The 21,602-nt window shown below is 47.6% G+C and overlaps 1 protein-coding gene across 1 annotated transcript in view; it reads right to left on the bottom strand.

Annotated features, from left to right (window-relative positions):
• Positions 1–21,401, bottom strand: part of LOC132571703 (vomeronasal type-2 receptor 26-like) — a 28,087-nt gene extending 6,686 nt beyond the window's left edge. Inside the window, exons 1-4 of the mRNA XM_060238496.1 lie at positions 21,357–21,401; positions 21,140–21,272; positions 9,285–9,345; positions 1,373–1,664 (exon numbers count right to left, since the gene is read on the bottom strand). Of these exons, the coding sequence (XP_060094479.1) occupies positions 1,373–1,664; positions 9,285–9,345; positions 21,140–21,272; positions 21,357–21,401 (531 nt within the window). The remainder of the gene's footprint in view (positions 1–1,372; positions 1,665–9,284; positions 9,346–21,139; positions 21,273–21,356) is intronic.
• Positions 21,402–21,602: the final 201 nt, after the last annotated feature.

Below are 21,602 nucleotides of genomic sequence, written 5' to 3'. Positions count from 1 at the left end.
GGAAAGGAATTAAGCAATGTACTGAAACACAGTGGTGAAAACTAGAAGTGATGAAAACTAGAACACCAGAAGAACTTCCTGACCATTAGGGCGATTCCTCAGTGGAACAGGCTTCCTCGGGAGGTGGTGGGCTCTCCTTCCTTGGAGGTTTTTCAACAGAGGCTAGATGGCCATCTGACAGCGATGAAGATCCTGTGAATTTAGGGGGTGGTGTTTGTGAGTTTCCTGCATTGTGCAGGGGGTTCGACTAGATGACCCTGGAGGTCCCTTCCAACTCTAGGATTCTATGAAATTGGCCTCTCCTTCCTTGGAGATTTTTCAACAGAGGCTAGATGGCCATCTGACAGCAATGGAGATGCTGTGAATTTAGGGGGAGGGGTTTGTGAGTTTCCTGCATTGCGCAGGGGGTTGGACTAGATGTCCCTGGAGGTCCCTTCCAACTCTTGGATTCTATGGAATTGGGCTCTCCTTCCTTGGAGGTTTTTCAACAGAGGCTAGATGGCCATCTAACAGCAATGGAGATCCTGTGAATTTAGGGGGAGGGGCTTGTGAGTTTCCTGCATTGTGCAGGGGTTTGGACTAGATGACCTTGGAGGTACCTTCCAACTTTATGATTCTATGATTCTTCTTTTCACTATAGGAAATTATATATTTGGGGAAGATCATTTTCCTTAAATCTCTCTCTCATCATTTTTCTCTCCTGGAAATTGAGATGACTTTAAGGTACATGTTTTTAACGTTTGACTTACTGATTTTTGAAGTACTTGTTACCTATAATTCACTGGATTCACTGATTATGGTGATGGAATTATTTATTGACAGTTTGACTCTTCACCTTGGTGTAGTGTTTATTAACAAATAGCTCATGTTCCTGTTTAGTGAATGTTGATATATCTGTGCAATGTATATGGAAACTTAATTAAAAATATTTTTGAAAAGAAAAGGAATTCAGATGCCTCACTAGTTCCTTAAAGACTAATACCTGCTTCCAACATCACAGTTTAATAGCCAGGATTGTTACTCTAGACCCTCAAGAATGAAAGGACTCCATGATCACCAGCATGCAGCCAGATCCTGGCTAAAGAATGAAAGCCTCATAGGTGGAGAATTGTCTAGAAGGCAGAGATAAGTAATTTGTGGCCAGTCAAGGCAGAGCCTCATCCTCAAGGAAATCCACGAACAGGTAGCAGAATTTACACAGAGCAAGGATTGTCAAGCTTAATGAATTGTTTTATTTTATAATCTAACCAGCAGGGTGTGTGTGGTCTCATTGAAAGCCAGAAAGAGCCTGACGTCCTGTGAAGAGAAATTCTCTGGACAGATTGCTTAATAAAATTAGGATAAGCTGCCCCACTCACAGAAACACTCCTACCTGTGGGATTTTGAAGATGCCCATCAGATGTGAAATCTGGATGGAGATTTCAGACTCGTCCCTTTCAACAACAGCCAGGAGGGTCTTCTCTCTTCCGAAGTGATAGTTCGGGATATTATTTTGCCCAGAGGAGAGCAGGTAGAACAAGCCGTCGTAACTCAGACGTGCATCACCGTAGTTGTCGTAGATGTTGTAGCCCAAAGTGACGTTGGGCAAGAGCCGGGGGTTCCGATTGATGTCCCGAATGGCAAACAGGAAGGCCAAGATGCTCACACAGTTTGTGGTTGGATTTCTGCCAAGAGAAGGAGCACGATTTCTGTTCCCTTTCATTGAAAACATCATTCCAAATCCCTGGTTCTTTCTAGGCCACAGATAGTCGGGCAATTAGCCTCCTTTTACCTCATGCCTGCCACGAAAACGAAGAGTTGTCTGTTGCTTAAAACCTGCCAGGACACCAGCAATCTTAGCAGGCTGTTTTCTTTGAGCTGTGACTGAGAGTCACGTATTACGAGAAACATCTTCTTAGCTGCCGTCTCTGTCTAGTTACATCATACAAGCAAAGAGGGTTTGTTCTGCTAGGAAACAAACTACTGTTACATTGAGTGGCTGTATGACATAGCGAGTTCAATGCAAGGAAGAGGCGAGGTGGTAGCGATTGTAACAACCTAAACTCCCCTCTGGCATAGCAAGGCATTTTCTTTACAGTGACAGACAAGGCAGCACAACTCAAAGAGAAGCAAAAATATTACTTGACTGAGCTGGCAGGTGTAAGGAAAACAATAACGTTCTAAAATATAACTAACTAATAAGACTTATCAAAGATTTCAGGTTTTCATGGCTGGTAACATCATTAGGGTTTGTAGAATCTTTCGGGCTCAAGTGCCGTGTTCTACTGGAGAAAGTTTTTCTTCCAGACGTTTCGTTCTCAGCTGTGGAGAACATCCTCAGTGGCGTTGCAGCCGGAGCAGGCGCTCTGACCTTCTTGGCTGCTGTGCATTGAGTGAGGCCAGGTCTGCTGGAGAGCTGCTATTTCTAGGCTGGAGGGCGTGTGGTGAAAGGGCAATTGGTTTGTGGATGTGCCCATTGTTTGGTGGGGCTTCCTGGAAGGGTAGTGATAAGGAAACTCCTTTCAAGGTCACACATAACCAAAACACTGCTGGAAAAATAAAAATTGGCAAGCAGCCTATACCCTTTAAGAGAGGTTTTCATTACACCTTTCCCTTCAAGATGAAATTTAGGGCATCTAGGGCATCAGCAACCGTATTAGCCTTTCCAGATAAATGGGTCACAACAAAATTAAAATCTTGTAAGATTAAAACTCCATCTAAGTAATTTTTGATTAGAATTTTTTATCCTATCCAACCAACATAAAGGCGAATGATCAATTTGAAGGTCAAACTTCTGCCCCCACAAATAACTACGAAGCTTCGTGAGAGGCCACACAAGAGCTAAACATTTCTTCTCAATCGTAGACAAATGTCTCTCTCTTGGCAGAAGCTTCTTACTCAAAAACACTATAGGATGCAGCTCCTCATCAACACCTCTTTGCAAGAGCACACCTCCAACGCCAACATGAGAAGCATCCATTTGAACCACATATGGTTGGGTAGGATCAAGAGCCTGCAGAGCAGGCGATTGTAACAAAGCACGTTTCAGGCCCTCAAAGGCTTTCTGACATTCAGGCGTCCACTTCACTTTAGGAGGCAAATTTTTCTTGCATAACTCAGTAAAGGGAACTGCCAGGGTACTGAAATGGGCCACAAATCTTCTATAATAACCTATCAATCCTAAATAGGCTTGAATTTGTTTCTTTGTAGTAGGTACTGGCCAGTCAACAATGCACTGCACTTTGGCCTGCAGAGGCTTGATGGTTCCAGATCCCACTCTGTGTCCCAGGTAATCCACTGTAGCCAACTCAAACTGACACTTAGACAGCTTGATGGTTAAATTGGCCTTCTTAATATGCTGAAGCACATTTTGCACATGCTCCAGATGTTGTTCCCAACTATCAGAAAAGACGGCAATATCATCTAAGTAAGCACAGAAGTACTCAGACAGACCACTAATCATAATGTTAACCAAACGTTGAAAAGTTGCAGAGCTATTACGCATCCCAAAAGGCGTTACTTTAAAGTAAGTAAGTAAAATTTTATTTGTATCCCGCCCTCCCCCGCCAAAGTAGGCTCAGGGTGGCTAACAGCATCCAAAATAAACAATACAATAATAAAACATTAAATTAATCTTAAAACCAATCAATACTTAATTAAAAACATTACTAAATCTGACAGTATTAAGTCTGACAGTGACATTATTGTTTGACGCTATGCCTGTCAGTTGGTATAGTGATGGCAGATCTCTAAACCAGACCATTTTGATGTTTCCTTTATTGTACACTTATAGTTCAGCCGTTCATAAACGCCAGTTTGAAGAGGGTGGTCTTGCAGGCCCTGCGAAACTGATCAAGGTTCCGCAGGGCCCGCACCTCCTCTGGGAGCTGATTCCAAAGGTATGGGGCCGCGGTCGAAAAGGCCCGTGTGCAGGTATTCTGAAGTTTAACTTCTTTTGGCCCAGGGATGGTCAATCTGTTTTTGCCTACTGACCTCAGTGCTCTCTGGGGCTCGTACGGGGAGAGACGGTCCCTCAGGTAGGTTGGTCCTCGGCCATATAGGGCTTTAAAGGTAATGACCAGCACTTTGTACTGGACCTGGTATACAATCGGCAGCCAGTGCAGTTCACGTAGCCCCGGCTGTATATGCTCCCATCTTGGGAGACCAAGCAACAGCCTGGCCGCCACATTCTGCATTAGCTGCAACCTCCGGGTCCAGCACAGAGGCAGCCCCATGTAGAGGGTGTTACAGTAGTCCAATCTTGAGGTGACCGTCGCATGGATCACCGTTGCTAGATCCTGACGCTCTAGGAAAGGGGCCAACTGCCTCGCCTGCCTCAGATGGAAAAATGCTGAGTTGGCAGTGGCTGTTATCTGGGCCTCCATTGATAATGAAGGCTCCAGTAAAACACCCAAGCTCTTTACCCGCTGTGCTGCCTTCAGCGCCGCACCGTCAAAGGCCGGGAGAGATATTTCCTTCCCCAGAGTGCCACGACCCACACAGAGAACCTCTGTCTTCGCTGGGTTCAACTTCAGCCCGCTCAGCCTAAGCCACGTTGCAACAGCCTGTAGAGCCCGGTCTAGGTTCCCCAGGGCGGAGGCGGGCCAGCCGTCCATTAGTAGATAGAGCTGGGTGTCATCTGCATATTGATGGCAACCCAGCCCAAACCTCCGGGCAATCTGGGCGAGGGGGCGCATATAGATGTTGAATAACATCGGGGAGAGAACTGCTCCCTGAGGCACCCTACAATCTAGTGTGCGCCTCTGGGATCGCTCACCCCCAATCGCCACCCTTTGTCCCCAACCCATGAGGAAGGAGGAAAGCCATTGTAAGGCCAACCCCCTAACCCCTATGTTGGCGAGGCGGTGGATCAGCAGCTGATGGTCGACCGTATCAAATGCAGCCGACAGATCTAGTAACATCAGCACCGCCACACCGCCTCGGTCCAGTTGCCACTGGAGGTCATCCACCAAGGCGACCAGGACCGTCTCCGTCCCGTGGCCCGGCCAGAAACCAGACTGGTATGGGTCTATATTAAACTGATATAATCCCTGTTGGGTTACAAAAGCAGATCTAAGGGCAGCTTCTGGAGTCAAAGGTACCTGCCCATAACCTTTGGTCAAATCAAAAACAGAAATAAACCTTGCTTTCCCTAGACGTTCTACTAATAAATCAATATGAGGGAGGGGAAAAGAATCAGCCACTGTTAAAGCATTTAGTTTACGATAATCCACACAAAATCTTATGCTTTGATCTTTCTTTGGGACTAATACCACAGGTGATGACCATGGTGACTGACTCGGTTCGATCACACCCAGTTTAAGCATTTTGGCTATTTCCTTAGCCACATCCCATGCATGAGCATCATTTACCTGATAAGGTCTACTTGAAACGAGCAGCAGTCCCAGTATCAACATGATGAGTTATTAAAGAAGTTCTTCCACTCTCAAAGTTTTTTTAACAAACTATATAGTTGAGCAGCCTGCACTTCAGACAAGCTGGAATTAGACAAAACATCATCAAGGCAGCATGAAGCTTGATAATCTGCCAGTAAATCACGGGGGCCCTGAAACAACTCCTCTTCCTCTGATTGCAAACTCACAACTTTAACAGTTCTCTCGTAATATTTTTAAGTGAGTTCCCACGATACTCTCGGGGCTTAGAATGCAATTCTGGACAGGCCACTAAATAACACACTGAACTTAGTCTCTGAATAATAGTGCCAGGTCCCAGCCACTTTGGACTCAAAATTATGTGGCTTAACTGGCTTCAAAATCAGCACCTTTTCATTAGGAAAAAATTCTTTATCTACAGCCTTACGATCGTAAAACCGCTTTTGACTCTCCTGAGCAGCCTTTAAATTACTTTGAGCTGCTTCCCAGACATCCAACAAAGTGTGCTGTAAGTTTTGGAAATAGGCAGCAACACACTGAGGTTTAGCATCCACAAAACCTTCCCATTGACTCTTTAACAGGGATAAGGGATTATTTAGGGTCCTACCATACACCAAATCATTCGGGGCAAAACCCAAACTCTCTTGCACAGTGTCATTGTAAGCAGCTATCACAAAAGGTAACTCGCTATCCCAAGTACTACCATGGGCCAGAGCATATTTACACAGCATGTTCACTAACTTTTTTTGAGTAACTTCCGCTAAGCCATTCCCTTGATGTTGAAAGGCTATACTGGTATGATGATCCACTTTTGCTAAAGCGAGCACCTGCTGGGTCAGATTAGACATCATATTTGACCCCATATCTGATACAAGAGTCTTAGGAATTCCCCAAGTGCAAATAACATTTAAAGGGGCTTTAACCAGATTTGCAGCAGAGGTAGTAGCCATTGGGGTGGCTATAACCATGGGTGAAGCATAATCAATCACAGTGCAAATATATTTCTTACCCCCACGCGTTGGCTTATTAAATGGGCCCACCAGATCAATACCAATTTTCTCAAAAATAGCAGAATCCATAGGAATACTCTGCAAGGTGGTTGGGGGGGGGGGTTATCATTTGAATAACCAACCACCTGACACGTATGACAGCTCTTAACATAATCCCGTACTGACTCATAAACCCCTGGCCAATGGAAATACGTAGTTACTTTTTCCAGTGTCTTTTTTATTCCTGCATGGCCAGCAAACACAGACGTATGAGCTAAGTCCAAAACTTTAGCTCTAAACCCACGAGGGACTACAAGCTGTTTTCTAGAGTCACATTCTTCAGGAGAAGCTTTTGGTTTGTGTTCCCTATAAAGCAAATCCTTTTCAAAATAGAACCGAACACGAGCATCTGGATTACGTGCAAGAGCACGGCAGGTCTCTAAGGTTGGATCAGCCCTTTGAGCACTTTTAAAATCTTCTAAATCTTCTGCTAAAGAAGGGAGAGCAAAGCTGCTTGTAGACAACGTTTCCACTGCTACTTCTTCACCCCTCCCCAATTGACAACCTGCCTGCTCCAGATTTACTTCAACTCAATTGGCAAGCAGGGGAGATTATTACTAGAAGACACAACACTGCTGCTCTCACTCTCAGTCTGAGTTTCTACAGACTGACGGGTTTCACCGGACCAAGCAGGGTTAGATAACAAGGTATGTTTATGATAAAGATACCCAACGTCATTACCCAGCAACACCGGAATTTTACAGGCCGCATCTGGATGTACAATGACCTGCAAAACCATCTTCAGTCCTTTATACTCCACTTCCACTTTAGCTAGCTCTTTCTGAACTGCAGCAGAAGCATAAGGAGTTATTCACACAAATTGGTTCAACATTTGATGGTCTTTAACCAGAGATCGCTGAACTGCAGTGACATCACTTCCTGAGTCCCGAAATGCTTTAACAGGGATATCATTGATCCTTATCTCTCTTGAAAATTGTAGAGTTGCCCGATTCACACTGGGTGGAACAGAATTAACTCCTCCTGAACTAGATGCTTCTGTCGGAGCGGTAGCAAATGTAAAAGTCCTAGGCTCAGCCACTAACTCAGTAGTGACTGGAGCAACAGTTAAAGCACCCGTCAATGTTTCTTCTTCCTTCCAGTCCTCAGTTGCAAGAGGATCCTGGGAAATAATCCAAACTGCTGGACTGCTAGTACTGGGAAGTTCCTTAACTGGTTTTTTAGCTTTTAAAAGTTCACCGTCTCTACATAAATGGCCAGGTTTCCTACAGAAAAAACAGATTCCACTAGAAGGGCCCACCCTAGAATGAGGGCAGAGCTCTTCTCCTGGGGGGGTGGAGGATTTACTCCCCTCCCCACCTTTTCCCAGCCTACCCATCTCTGTCACAGTAGAGCGACTGCTAGCTCCTCCAGCTGAAAGCTGCTTTCCAAATCCACGCTGTCCATTCAGTTTTAAAAGTTCCGCTAGGCCCACTGCATCCCCTACTGCAGCAGGGGCTCTATCAAGGACCAATGGGGCAATTTCATCTGGCAATAATTTCTGGAAGTGCTCCTTCAGAATCAGTTCTCTCAGGCCCTCAAAACTACTAACTCCTTCAGCTGTTTGCCAATAATCCAGATTCTGCCGCAATTTTAGCTGCAACCAAATGAAGACTTCCAGTTCATAAGGTACGGTCCACCCTTCTAAATGCTCTTCTATATGTTTCAGCATTCAGTGCAAAACGCTGCCTAGCCAAAACTTTAAACTTGTCATAAGACAGAGCATCTTGGGGAGGTAACTGTCCCATAAGTTCCAAAAGATCCCCAGACAACAAAGATCTCAAAATAATCATATAAAATTGATGGGGAACTTGCATCTCTACACAGGTACGTTCAAAAAGAGAAAAATAAGCCAAAATATCCATAGGTGGCTTATACGATGGAAACATTTTCCTATCATAACACCAAGGACTCTGTTCTCTCTAGTATTGCCACATTGGGCTATCATGCCTCTGTCTTTGCCGTGGCAACCCGTCTTCTCGGTGCCTCTGCCAATTCCAACATGGAGAGTTCTAATCTCCAAATCTCTGCCTAGGGGGACTGGCTGCTCGAGACCATTGTCTAGAGGGAGAGAGAGGTGAAGCTGCAACACTGTTTTGCCCACACTCCATCTCTACATACTTATCCCTCTGTCTGGGTAGATGTTGTGGACATTGTAAGCCCTTAGCCTCTTGTGGCTGAGACTCCCCATCTTGATCTCCTGTTGGTGCCCAAAAAGCAGGTTCCCATGGTTGTGGCAACCATCGATTCCCAACCCCACAGCGTCTATCTGGTTTAATCTCCTGAAATTCCAAATCAGAATGTCTCTGAGGGGGGAGCTCAATCAATATCTGCTCCTCCCGCCATGCCAAAAACTCAGCTGTATGCCTGGGAGTTTCTTCTTGCCATAAATCTCTGCCCTGGAAATCTCTCCACCTGGGCTTAACATGGCTTGACTCTAATGAAGAGTCAGGGCAAAATTCTGACCTTCCTTGTACATCCCGAGGAGAGACAAACAAGTCAGGTCTTCCTGTCATGTCTACTGTCTGCAACGTATGGAATGTAAATTCCTCTATTCCATTCACAAATGGGTTCAAGCTCTCAGCCATCCTGACTAGCTATCAAAATAGCAAACAGCTCACAGTCTTCATAAACTACCTATGCCTTGAATGCCACACCAAATCACATATCCCAGCACTGCTCAACATGCAACAACCTCTACTCCCCTCACACCGAGGCGGAGCAAGGCGTTTTCTTTACAGCGATAGACAAGGCAGCGCAACTCAAAGATAAGCAAAAATATTTATTGAGCTGGCAGGCAGTTTAAAACAGATTGGTGCAAGGAAAACAACAACGTTCTAAAATATAAGTAACTAATAAGACTTACATCTCACCATAAACACCAGCCAGGAAGCAGGACGGCTTCTTGCCAAAAAGACAGTGTATATCTCAAACGGTTTTGGGAACAGTATAAGTCCCCCTCAGCTGGCTAATGACAAACCAAAAATGGACATTCCGGAAGAACTAATCAACCCAAAACAGCTGAGGGTAACTATTAATTAGAAGGAGATTAGGACAACTCCTTCCAAGGTCACACATAACCAAAACACTGCTGGAAAAATAAAAATTGGCAAGCAGCCCATACCCTTTAAGAGAGGTTTTCATTACAGCGATCTTAGCTCTTTATTGCAGAACAGCATAGCACAGGGCTGCACTCTAAGACAGGAGAACTGGGCCAACGGGGCCAACGTATATACATCTTTAGGTTCCAGTGCTAGCACGCCATTGGTTCATTCAAACCAGCAAAGGGCTCTTGATTGGAGCAGGGCAAAAGGGATTTGGATCCTACTGCCCATTGAACATATGAACATATGAAGCTGCTTTCTACTGAATCAGACCCTGGGTCCATCAAAGTCAGACTGGCAGCGGCTCTCCAGGGTCTCAAGCTGAGGTTTTTCACACCTATTTGCCTGGACCCTTTTTTGGAGATGCCAGGGATTGAACCTGGGACTTTCTGCTTCCCAAGCAGATGCTCTACCACTGAGCCACCGTCCCGTCCCATTGTTCCTGAGTCCCCAAGCTCAGTTCTCAAGGCTCCAATGAGCCAGGCAGAAACACACCTAATAGTCTTCACTTTGGTCCTCATACGCAACAGGCTGAAAGATACCTCAGCTACCTCAGAGGGGGAATTTAAAGAGGTTAATACATTTATGGAGAGGGGAGAGGGAGTAGACAGAGACTATTTTTTCTCCCTTTCCCAAAACACTAGCAATTGAGGATATCCAAAACTTTGATGGACAGTAGATTTGGGACAGACAAAAGGGAGCTTTTTTTTTTACACAGTGGGTTATCAAAAGGTAGAAATGGATTGCAGAAGATGGAGTGAAGGGCACAGGAATAGACAACTTGAAAAGGCGACTGGACTAATTCATGGAGGGTACGTGGACCAGTGGCTACTAGCCATGGTGATTAATTTGAATCTGCTCATTCAGGGACAGTAAACCTCTAAGTAATACTACCAACTATCAACCTCAGCGGAAGGACTCAGACTCTATGCCGTGATCTTGGCCCTCCTGAAGAACCTGCAGTTATTCTGTGAGACATGGTTTTGAACTAGGTAGACCACAAGTCTGATCCATCAGGGCTCCGTTTACACTTTCATGCTCCTACAGTCTCAGAACAAAAAATATCAGAACCAACTAAAGACGGTGATTTCTCCAGGGACATGAGAAAGGGGAGTCTATGAAACTCGAATGGAGTAGAATCACATTACATCTGTATCACAAATTACTGACCTATGAGTTCTGGGAGGCTTATTGAAGCGGAGTTGTGTTCGATCAGCAGCAGATACAGGTAGGATCCCGCCAATAAGGTAGTCTCCTGGCCTATAATGGTTCACAGGGTTCTTTTGATCCTCAAACAAATTCAATGGGCATTTTGCCCTTTCTGCCCCACAGACGACGCTCTGGGTAAGGAGCAGAAGAAGCACCAACACCAGCATCACTATCAGCATTTTGTATCTGCCCTGACACAATTCTCCCTTGCATCTGCTACTCAAGGGCATCCTCAGCTCTTTAGCAAATTCCAAGCCCGTCTTCCAGAATCAAGGCAACAAAGATTTAAAGATTGGATCCAGGCTTCCATCTTGAAAAAGCTGATACTATAGAAAACAGTGGTTTATTTCACTATGTCTCAGCCCAGATTCTTGCTGTCACAGGAGGTATTTGTGCATCACATAAAGTGATCACTTTGGCCCTCGAGTCTGAGGATGACATGATTGTTTGTGAAGGTGATCTCTGAAGCAATTCCTTATGGAAGAGAAGACCTCACCACAATTTTGGTAATTAAAAGGCAAAGAATTTTGATTGCAACCTCCTGAAACTATTAATTTGTGCACAGCTGAAGAAAAACATGTTTATGGGAACTCATCAGTGTGGGAGAACTTTTTGTATGAGGAAAGGTAAAAGTTTCTGGGGCTTTGACCTCTTTGACTAAGAGGTGACATGAGAGAGACAAAATTGTGCACGGGGTAAATGGAATTTAAAAGGAGACCTTTTCAACAACAACAACAACAAAATTTTATTTGTATCCCGCCCTCCTCGCCGGAGCAGGCTCAGGGCGGAGCAAGCTCAGGGCCGTCTTCTGTAATAGTAGAACTCAAGGCGCACAATAAACTTGATCCAGGTGGGTAGCTGTGTTGCTCTGAAGCAATAGAAGAAAGTTAGAATCCAGTGGCGCCTTTGACACCAACAATTTTTTATTAAGGGTAAGCACACTTCATCTGACAATGAAACGGAGTCCAGTGAACAGTGCTACATATTGGCATTGGGCAGTAAGTTAGCATGCAAAATAGCGAATTTTTAAAAACCGATTAAAAGAACAGCTAGTTCAATCCACACCACACACACACACACACACACACTTTTTCATGCCTAGTGCCTATATGTATTGGACTCTCTTCCTGGCCTGTCCTTCCTACTGTATGGCAAGCCGGCTCCCTTTCATGCTCATGTATCCCTGGTCCTCTCATGCAGTAAATGTTCTTTGAAGGCACTCCAAATGCCTTTGGGACATCTGAACTGTGCCAACATGGTCATGTGACCAGACACATGGTCATGTGACCAGGCACCCGCCTCACCAGGGCCAGGGCTGGGGCATCCTTCCCATAGCACAACATTCAGATCTCCCAGAGAAGGAAGACCAACCTCAGGTCTGGCTTTTTCCTCCTTTAACGGAGTCTCAGTCTCCAGCAATCCCCTTTTGACCTGGGTATCTGTCAAGCGCACTTATTTCTGTAACATGGTTGTTTCTTAGACATAGAGCAGGTCACCAGCTCTCGACTGCACCCTGCTTATATACAACCATTGAGCAAGTAATAAATTCATCTGGCCCAAGAATGTTTATGCTACAGCCTGGCTGGTACCACTTTCCAGTCGCCTCTCCCACAGGTTCACACAGACAACTCCTATCTTCTGCTAAAGAAGTGTGAGAAAGGGAGATGTTGTTAATAGCCTAGATTCCTTAGTCATAAAAAAGATAGTATTCAGCAACCTTTGAACCCGTGACTCATCTGTAATGTAACCTTTGAAGATATCCTGTATAGCAACTGTGTAACGCTGTATACGTCATCACTCCCAAGGCTTGTGTCCTTGGTACAGCTTCTGAGTTTCTAACGATAAAACAGCTCTGATTTAAAACTAAAGACAGCTTATTGAGAAATATCGGCGCTTGACAGTATCTCAATGCAGGTCCACTCATACGCATGGGGCAGCTCTGGGTTCAGGATTTACTTAGCTGTTCATTGGTGTGCACAATGTTGGCCTGTTGGGTGGAGACAGGGATCTTGAGGGACCTCACTTTCCTTGAATGGTGGAGATCTCCTTCGGGACTGGAAGGTGCACTTCTGGAGCAACAACTAGGCTACGGGGAGGATCATCAGCCATCGGATCTCACGCTCTGAGGCAATCATGTGCGTTGTACAAGGTACAAGGTTCATTACTGTCTACCTCTCCTTCAGCATCTGCTTTTCACCCAAGTAAACCACAGGTGCAGACAAGTGACATCACAGATGCCTTTTCCCAGACAGCTGCTGGGGCAGTGGAGTCTTTGAGAGCCACACGATGTGCTTGAGGGAGCCACATGTGGTTCCTGAGCCGCAGTTTGGCCACCCCTGAACTAGGCCGTGGGGAGGGTCGTCAGCCATCAGATCTCACGCTCTGAGCCAATCATTTGAGTTGTACAAGGTACAAGGTTCATTACTGTCTCCCTCTCCTTCAGCATCTGCTTCTCAGCCAAATATATCACAGGTGCAGAAAAGTGACATCACAGACAGCAGGGCTCTTTTTGAGCAGGAGAGCACAGGGATGCAGTTCTGGCTGCCTTGGTGTCAGGGGTGTGGCCTAATATGCAAATGAGTTCCTGCTCAGCTTCTCCCACACAAAAGGTCTGCATGAAATAATGGTAATATCAGGGTGTGTGGCCTAATATGCAAATGAGTTCCTGCTGGGTTTTTTCTATAAAAAAGATCTTCATGAAACAATGGTAATATCAGGGGGTGTGGTCTAATATGCAAAATAATTCCTGTTGGGCTTTCCCCACAAAAATGGTCTCCATGAAACAATAGTAATATCAGGGTATATGGCCTAATATGCAAAAGAATTCCTGTTGGGCTTTTCCCAAAAAATAGTGCCGGATAGATTATATCATCTCTCTCTCTCTTTGTGTCCATTCTTCTATAATCTACCTACCATCTGTCTGTCCATCCATAAATAAATCTATCAAGCATCAGCAGTCATTTTGTAGAAAAATAGGTGGTGGAGCTCATCCAGGGATTGTTATGCAGCTGCACGTACTATTCAATGGACAAGGAGGTGGAACTCTCAGAAGGAGGAGGTGGAACTCTCAGAAAGGTTCAGAAGCTGTGCTCCTGTGAGCTCCCACTCAATCCGAGGCCTGTCAAGCACCATAAGACATTCAAGACAAAACACAAGAAGAGTAAGCTAACTTCTGCTTACTGCAGTTATTGGAGAACATCAGAACTTTAGTTAATTTGGATGCCATCTAATTCTGCAAGAAGGGGATGAAGAGTGGAGGCCACATAGTTTAAATGGAGGATAAAGAAAAAGACTCACAACCTTCCCATAACCTTTTAGCAGTAAGGACTTGAATTGGTGAGGTGCCCTTCATTGGAGCAGGAAAACTGACTCCAAACAGATAGATTAAGTTGGGTAGCCGTAAAGTACTGGGTTCGGCGCAGTAAGAGACCAGAGTCAGAGAGTGATTTCAGCAAGCTTTACTTCAGGAACACACACACCTGTTCAAACTTCCCGCTCCTTTATACAATTCTTGCCCCCTTCTGATGGGTCCTTAACTATCTACACGGATTGGCTATTTACAGGGCCCTAAGGGCCTATCAGGGTACAGTATGAGCCTGGATGTTGATTGGCTGCTTATGTTTCACCTTCCCCTGATTGGGCACGCTTAGGACTTCTCTGGAACCCTGGTGTGGAGTTCAAGCTCTGGCTTGTTCGGCTTCCCTCCCCAGTAACAGTTCTCCCATTTGAGCCTAGGACACAAACCCCTCCCCCCATAGTTCCAGCTATCAGGTGACATAGTCCTGGAGATATGCCGGAGGGCGGCGGTCTCGTGTCGAGCGTCGGAGCTCCGAGGGGACTGGGCGTTCCGACTCGGTTGGTGGTTCCACTACTGCAGAGCTGGAGACATCTGGGATGGCGGTCCCGAGAGACCTGGGTTCAGCTGCGCGGTCGGGGGTCTCCTCCTGCTGAGCTGAAGCGGGCTCCACGGAACCCTGTTCTGTGTCAGGCTCTCGGGGACTTACGTTGTCCGGATCTGGAGCCTCTGACCTTCGCTCTCCAGTAGGCAGGCGACCCCAGAGTTGGTCGATGTGTCACCTCAGGAGATGTCCACCCTCCAAGGTCACTGCATAGGAGACCGGTCCAGTGACGTGGTCCACCTTTCCAGGGAGCCAGGCGGGGCCAGTGGTTGCATAGTTCCGTGCCCACACTGTCTCACCTGGGTAGAACCCTCTGGGGGCTTTAAGGTGTTCCGGCGTCGGTCGCCTGTCTGGGGCTCGGTCAGGGTGCAGCTTGTCCAGCAGGGTGCTGATGCGGCGGCCCATGAGGAGTTCTGCTGGACTGCGACCTGTGGAGGCGGTGGGTGTGGTCCAAACATAAGAACATAAGAACATAAGAGAAGCCATGTTGGATCAGGCCAACGGCCCATCAAGTCCAACACTCTGTGTCACACAGTGGCAAAAAATGTTATATACACACATACACTGTGGCTAATAGCCACTGATGGACCTGTGCTCCATATTTTTATCTAAACCCCTCTTGAAGGTGGCTATACTTGTGGCCGCCACCACCTCCTGTGGCAGTGAATTCCACATGTTAATCACCCTTTGGGTGAAGAAGTACTTCCTTTTATCCGTCTTAACCTGTCTGCTCAGCAATTTCATCGAATGCCCACGAGTTCTTGTATTGTGAGAAAGGGAGAAAAGTACTTCTTTCTCTACTTTCTCCATCCCATGCATTATCTTGTAAACCTCTATCATGTCACCCCGCAGTCGACGTTTCTCCAAGCTAAAGAGTCCCAAGCGTTTCAACCTTTCTTCATAGGGAAAGTGCTCCAGCCCTTTAATCATTCTAGTTGCCCTTCTCTGCACCTTCTCTAAAGCTATAATATCCTTTTTGAGGTGCGGCGACCAGAACTGCACACAGTACTCCAAATGAGACCGCACCATCGATTTATACAGGGGCATTATGATACTGGCTGATTTGTTTTCAATTCCCTTCCTAATAATTCCCAGCATGGCATTGGCCTTTTTTATTGCAAACGCACACTGTCTTGACACTTTCAGTGAGTTATCTATCATGACCCCAAGATCTCTCTCTTGATCAGTCTCTGCCAGTTCACACCCCATCAACTTGTATTTGTAGCTGGGATTCTTAGCCCCAATGTGCATTACTTTGCACTTGGCCACATTGAACCGCATCTGCCACGTTGACGCCCACTCACCCAGCCTCAACAGATCCCTTTGGAGTTCCTCACAATCCTCTCTGGTTCTCACCACCCTGAACAATTTAGTGTCATCCGCAAACTTGGCCACTTCACTGCTCACTCCCAACTCTAAATCATTTATGAACAAGTTAAAGAGCATGGGACCCAGTACCGAGCCCTGCGGCACCCCACTGCTTACCGTCCTCCACTGCGAAGACTGCCCATTTATACTCACTCTCTGCTTTCTATTACTCAGCCAGTTTTTGATCCACAAGAGGACCTGTCCTTTTACTCCATGATTCTCAAGCTTTCTAAGGAGCCTTTGATGAGGAACTTTATCAAAAGCTTTCTGGAAGTCAAGGTAAACAACATCTATCGGGTCTCCTTTGTCCACATGTTTGTTCACCCCCTCAAAGAAATGCAACAGGTTAGTGAGGCAAGATCTTCCCTTGCAGAACCCATGCTGAGTCTTCCTCAATAACCCGTCCGGTAGGCCATTAGGAAACACGCCATGTCTTTTGGCCAGTCTGAGGGGCCCAGACGGTTCAAGGCCTCCTTTGACGTGCGCACCATCTGCTCTGCCTGGCCGTTGGTGGTTGGATGAAACGGGGCAGAGCGAATGTGCCTGATGAGGTTCCTGGCCAAGAAGTCCTGGAATACTGTGGACGTGAATGCTGTGCCGTTGTCGGTGACGATGGTCTCCGGCAAACCGTGGGTTGCAAAGATGGTCCTCAGAGCCCTGATGGTCGCCTGCGACGATGGCGAGGGCACCTGGACCACCTCCAACCACTTGGAGTATGAATCCACTAGTATGAGTAGAGTCCACCCATGGAAGGGGCCAGCAAAGTCCATATGCAGTCTTGACCAGGGGTTTTGGTGGATTCCCATGATTGCACTGGGCCACGTGGGGGGTCAGGCCTTGACACCTGGCACGTCGGGCACCTTTTAACCCAAGCCTCAATTTCTGCATCAAGGCCGGGCCACCAGACATAGCTCTGTGCGAGAGCCTTCATGCGGACTATGCCCGGGTGTGCCTCGTGCAGGGCTCTCAGCACTTGGTCTTGCAAGGGTTTGGGGATGACGACTCTCTTGCCCCATAGTAGGCAGCCTTTGTGGGTGGATTGTTCGTCTTTCCTGGCTGCAAACGGAGTAAATTCCGGCCCAGTCGAGCCCTTGGGCCACCCCCTCCCCACCCAGTCCAAGACACGGGAGAGGACTGGATCACGAGCGGAGAGGGCAGCAACGTCGCGGGCGAGCAGTGGCCTGTCCGGAAGCATGTCCATCAGTAGAATCGGCTGAGCCGGGGCTGGATCTGGATCCATGTCTTGCAAGGGCAAGCGGCTCAGGGCGTCAGCATGTCCCATTGCCTTGCCCGGGCGATGCACTAGGGTGTAAGTGTAGCCGGCTAGAAAAATGGACCAACGGAGGACCCGTGGGGACAACACCTGAGGGGTCTGCCGGTCCGATGCAAAGAGGCCCAAGAGGGGTTTGTGGTCCGTATAGAAGGTAAAGGGCCGGCCATAGATGTAATCATGGAATTTTTTGACGCCGGCCACGACAGCCAACCCTTCTTTGTCGACCTGGGCATAGTTCCGCTCCGCCGACGAGAGGGTCCGCGAGTAGTACGTGATAGGGACTTCGGTCCCATCAGAGAGTCGGTGGCCCAGAACTGCCCCCACGCCATAAGGGGATGCGTTGCATGCAAGGACCAAGGGCAGGGACAGAGTTGGACATCAGGAGGCCCTTGATATCCTGGAAGGCTTTAGCGTGCTGGCGGCCCCATGCCCAGGGTCGGTTCTTGTCTAGAAGCCGGTGCAGGGGTTCGGCCGCCGCTGCCTTGTGGGGGAGAAAAGCATGGTAAAAGTTTAGGAGGCCGAGGAAGGCCTGGAGTTCTTGCTTGTTGGTGGGTGCTGGAGCATCTCTGATGGCACGCAGCTTGGCGTCGGAGGGGTGGACCCCCTGGGCATCGATGGAGAACCCCAGGAATTCCACCCGATCCACACCCAGGAGGCACTTCTCCCGTTTGACCTTGAGGCCGGCTGTTTCAACACGTTGTAGGACTCCTCTAAGGCGGGCGGTGAATTCTTCAGGCGAGGCTGCCGCCATCAGCACATCATCGAAGAATGGAGTGACTCCGGGAAGTCCTTTTAAAAGAGAGTCCATGAGTTCCTGGAACAACCCCGGAGCCACACTCACACCAAATTGCAATCGCTTTACTCTAAAGGCCCCCCGGTGGGTCACAATTGTTTGGGCGTTGGCCGTGGCCTCATCCACCGGCAGCTGTTGGTAAGCTTGGGCCAAGTCCAACTTGCCAAAAAATTTTGCGCCGGCTAGGGTGGCTAGAACGTGGCTGACGATGGGCACAGGGTATGCGTGGGCCTGAAGAGCCTTGTTGAGGGTGCACTTATAGTCTGCACAAATCTGCACCTCTCCACTGGGCTTGACTGGGGTCACGATGGGAGTTTCCCAGGTTGCGTGGGTGACAGGCTCTAGTATTCCCTGTGCAATCAGTTTATCCAGTTCCTCCTCAATTTTAGGCTTGAGTGCGAATGGAACTCGCCGCGCTCTAAGCCTAATAGGCCGCACTGTGGGGTTGAGGTGTAGTGAGACCGGGGGACCCGTGTAGCAGCCCAAGGTGAACATCGAAAACAGCCGGGAACTCTTTGCAAACCTTGTTAAAGTCCACTCCGACAGTCTTATTGACCCCCCTGATCTCTAGTCCCAAGGGCTTGAACCAGTCGAGACCCGAAAGGTTTGTAAGGTGGTTCTTGACCACTAGCACCTGCAGCTGGCCCTTGAACCCCTTGTATTGGACTGGGACCGGGCCCACTCCCAAGATAGGCACCTTATTTTTCTGGAAGTCCACTAAGGTAAACCCCGGGTCCCTGAGACGAGGCCTCAGCCTGGTGGGAATTTTAAAAAATGTCTCTGCCGCTATGATAGATGATGCTGACCCAGAGTCCACCTCCATTTGGCAGGGCACCCCCCCGATCCCTATATTGACCCGGATTTTGGAGGGCCTGACTGGCGAGGGTAGGTACTGTACCGGGTATCGGTGGGCATGGAAAGCGTCGATCTCAAAGTCTGGCTGGCCTTCGGAGTACCCAGATCTTTGCGGGCCGCGTGCTCGGGATTTGGATCTGCAGGCACAGGCGATGTGGCCTTCCTTGTTGCAGAGTCGACAGGTGGCATTCCGGAATCGGCAGGTCTTCCGCTCGTGCTGGCCGCCGCAACTTGCACATGCAGGTGGTGTCTTGTGTCTCATGCCTTGTGGGACGTGGGTGGTCTTCCTTCCTGCTGAACGATAACCGGTTTGTAGAGCTCTGTCCTCGTCCGAGTCCTCAGTAGATGGTTCAGGGTTGATCTGGTGTGCCGCAGCCTGTCTTGTCGCCCGTGGCTCTGCTGATCTGCCCTTCTCCCAGCTGGTGGCCACGTCAATTGCCTTTGTTAAGTCGCAATTGGAGAGGGACAGGAGTTTCTGCACTAGTTTTTCGTCCCTCAAGCCCCATACAAACTGGTCGAGAAGGGCTTCGTTGAGGTCTGCGAAACTGCATCGGCTCGCCACCCGGCGCAGGCTTGTTAAGAATGCTAAGTTTGTATGTAAAATAATCAGAGAGAAGGGCTTATCACACTCCTGTATGAAGGGACCATGAAGGGACCATGTATGTATTTTAAATAACTTATCTGTAATTAATGTTTAAACTGTTATGTTGTTATGTTTTTATGAATCATGGGATCCCATGTCGGTTATATTGTTCAATGTGAATCATGGGACTCCTGTGTCTGTTAGCCGCCCTGAGCCCGCTTTGCGGGGAGGGCGGGATATAAATAAAATATTATTATTATTATTATTATTATTATTATAATGCCATGGAGGTTTTGCCTGCCTTCTGTGTCCTTTGTCGGAAGTCCCAGTGCCGGGTGAGCTTGGTTGGCTGGGGCTGGAAGTACTTCTCCAGAGCGCTGATGATGTGGTTCACCGGCGTCTCTGAGAGCTTCCTGGGTTGGAGAAGAGCCCTGGCTATGTCCACGGTCTCTGTGCCACACGTACTGATACGCAGAGCTCTCTGCATGGTGGCCTCTGTAATCTTCCAGAAGGCCAGGTATGACTGGAAGCCTTCGACCCACAAGTCCCACAGCTCGGGGCGATCGATCTAAAGGGCTGTAGGAGGTCGGCTGGAGCCTCCATTCTTGGCAGCGCATCTGGGCGGCTTGTGCAGAGCGGAGGTGCGGACCCAGATGGCTCGGATTTAGCCGCTTCCTGTGTTCCTGGTTCTGTTGCTGGTTCTTACTGGCATCCCACCTTCGTTGCCAGTGTAAAGTACTGGGTTCGGCGCAGTAAGAGACCAGAGTCGGAGAGTGATTTCAGCAAGCTTTACTTCAGGAACACACACACCTGTTCAAACTTCGCGCTCCTTTATACAATTCTTGCCCCCTTCTGATTGGTCCTTAACTATCTACATGGATTGGCTATTTACAGGGCCCTAAGGGCCTATCAGGGTACAGTATGAGCCTGGATGTTGATTGGCTGCTTATGTTTCACCTTCCCCTGATTGGGCACGCTTAGGACTTCTCTGGAACCCTGGTGTGGAGTTCAAGCTCTGGCTTGTTCGGCTTCCCTCCCCAGTAACAGTTCTCCCATTTGAGCCTAGGACACAACAGTAGCCATGTTAGTCTGTCTGTTGCAATACAAAAGGGTCAGAGTCCAGCAGCACTGTAAAGACTAACAAAACTTGTGAGATTTTGAAAGTACTGCTCACTTCTTGATGTTTTGTATGGGTATCTGAAGAACTGAGCACTGAGTCATGACAACTCCTACCCTATCAAAATTTCTGTTAGTCTTTAAGGACTTTTTCTCCTTTCTACAACTCTATCATGATCCTCAGCCTAGTGTGGCCTACAGGCTCCAGGGAAGCCTGTGTTAGAGTAGCTACAGGGCCTACATAGCCCAGGATCCCTTCTGTCCCTCTGATTGGGTGGGAAGATTTGACCAATGAAGATCACAGGGGGTGGGACCTGGGAAGAAGAAATAAAAAGGCCTGGGTATAGAGGGAGAGTGTTCTCTCTGGAGAGGCTGCAGTCAGGAGAGTTATCACTGGGAAGGGTGCAGCAGGAGGGTTCCCTCACTCAAGGAATGGTGAGTTTGGGTCTGTTCACATTATAGGAAGAAAGCATTTAGTTAGTTGCAATGGAGTTTTTATTTTTGTTTTGTTCCACCTTTACTTTTTTCATATTCACTGTTGCGCTCAAAGTTTGTACATCCCACTTGTTTCTTCTCAAGCACGTATAATAAACCTGTGTTGTTATACTGCCTGTTATACTGTCTTGTTATACTGTTGTTATACTCCTCACGTCTCTTCGGTCATGGTTAGAGGGTGTTTTGTTAAGAAGGAAAAGAGGGGTGGGTGAGTTAGCTGGGACCTTTGAAAAAGACCCTTACCGGAGTGGTGGCAGCCAGTAGAGGCTCTTCCTTGTCTCCTGCCATTGTGACAGATTCCAAAAGGTTATTTAAGTACAGGCATGTGATAAGGTTTCTACCCAAGATGCACTTTCTACCCAAGATGCTCCTTTCAGATGAGATCAAAAGCAGATGTCAAATTCATGAAAGCTGTAGAAGGATTCCCTTCCTAGGAAATGCCAAAAATTGTCTATTAGCTGTGCTAAAATGTCACTGTGGCCAGAGGTT

This window comes from Heteronotia binoei, chromosome 5, assembly GCF_032191835.1.
Source record: "Heteronotia binoei isolate CCM8104 ecotype False Entrance Well chromosome 5, APGP_CSIRO_Hbin_v1, whole genome shotgun sequence".
Lineage (NCBI taxonomy): Eukaryota > Metazoa > Chordata > Lepidosauria > Squamata > Gekkonidae > Heteronotia > Heteronotia binoei.
This window is presented reverse-complemented; position numbering and strand designations above follow the sequence as displayed.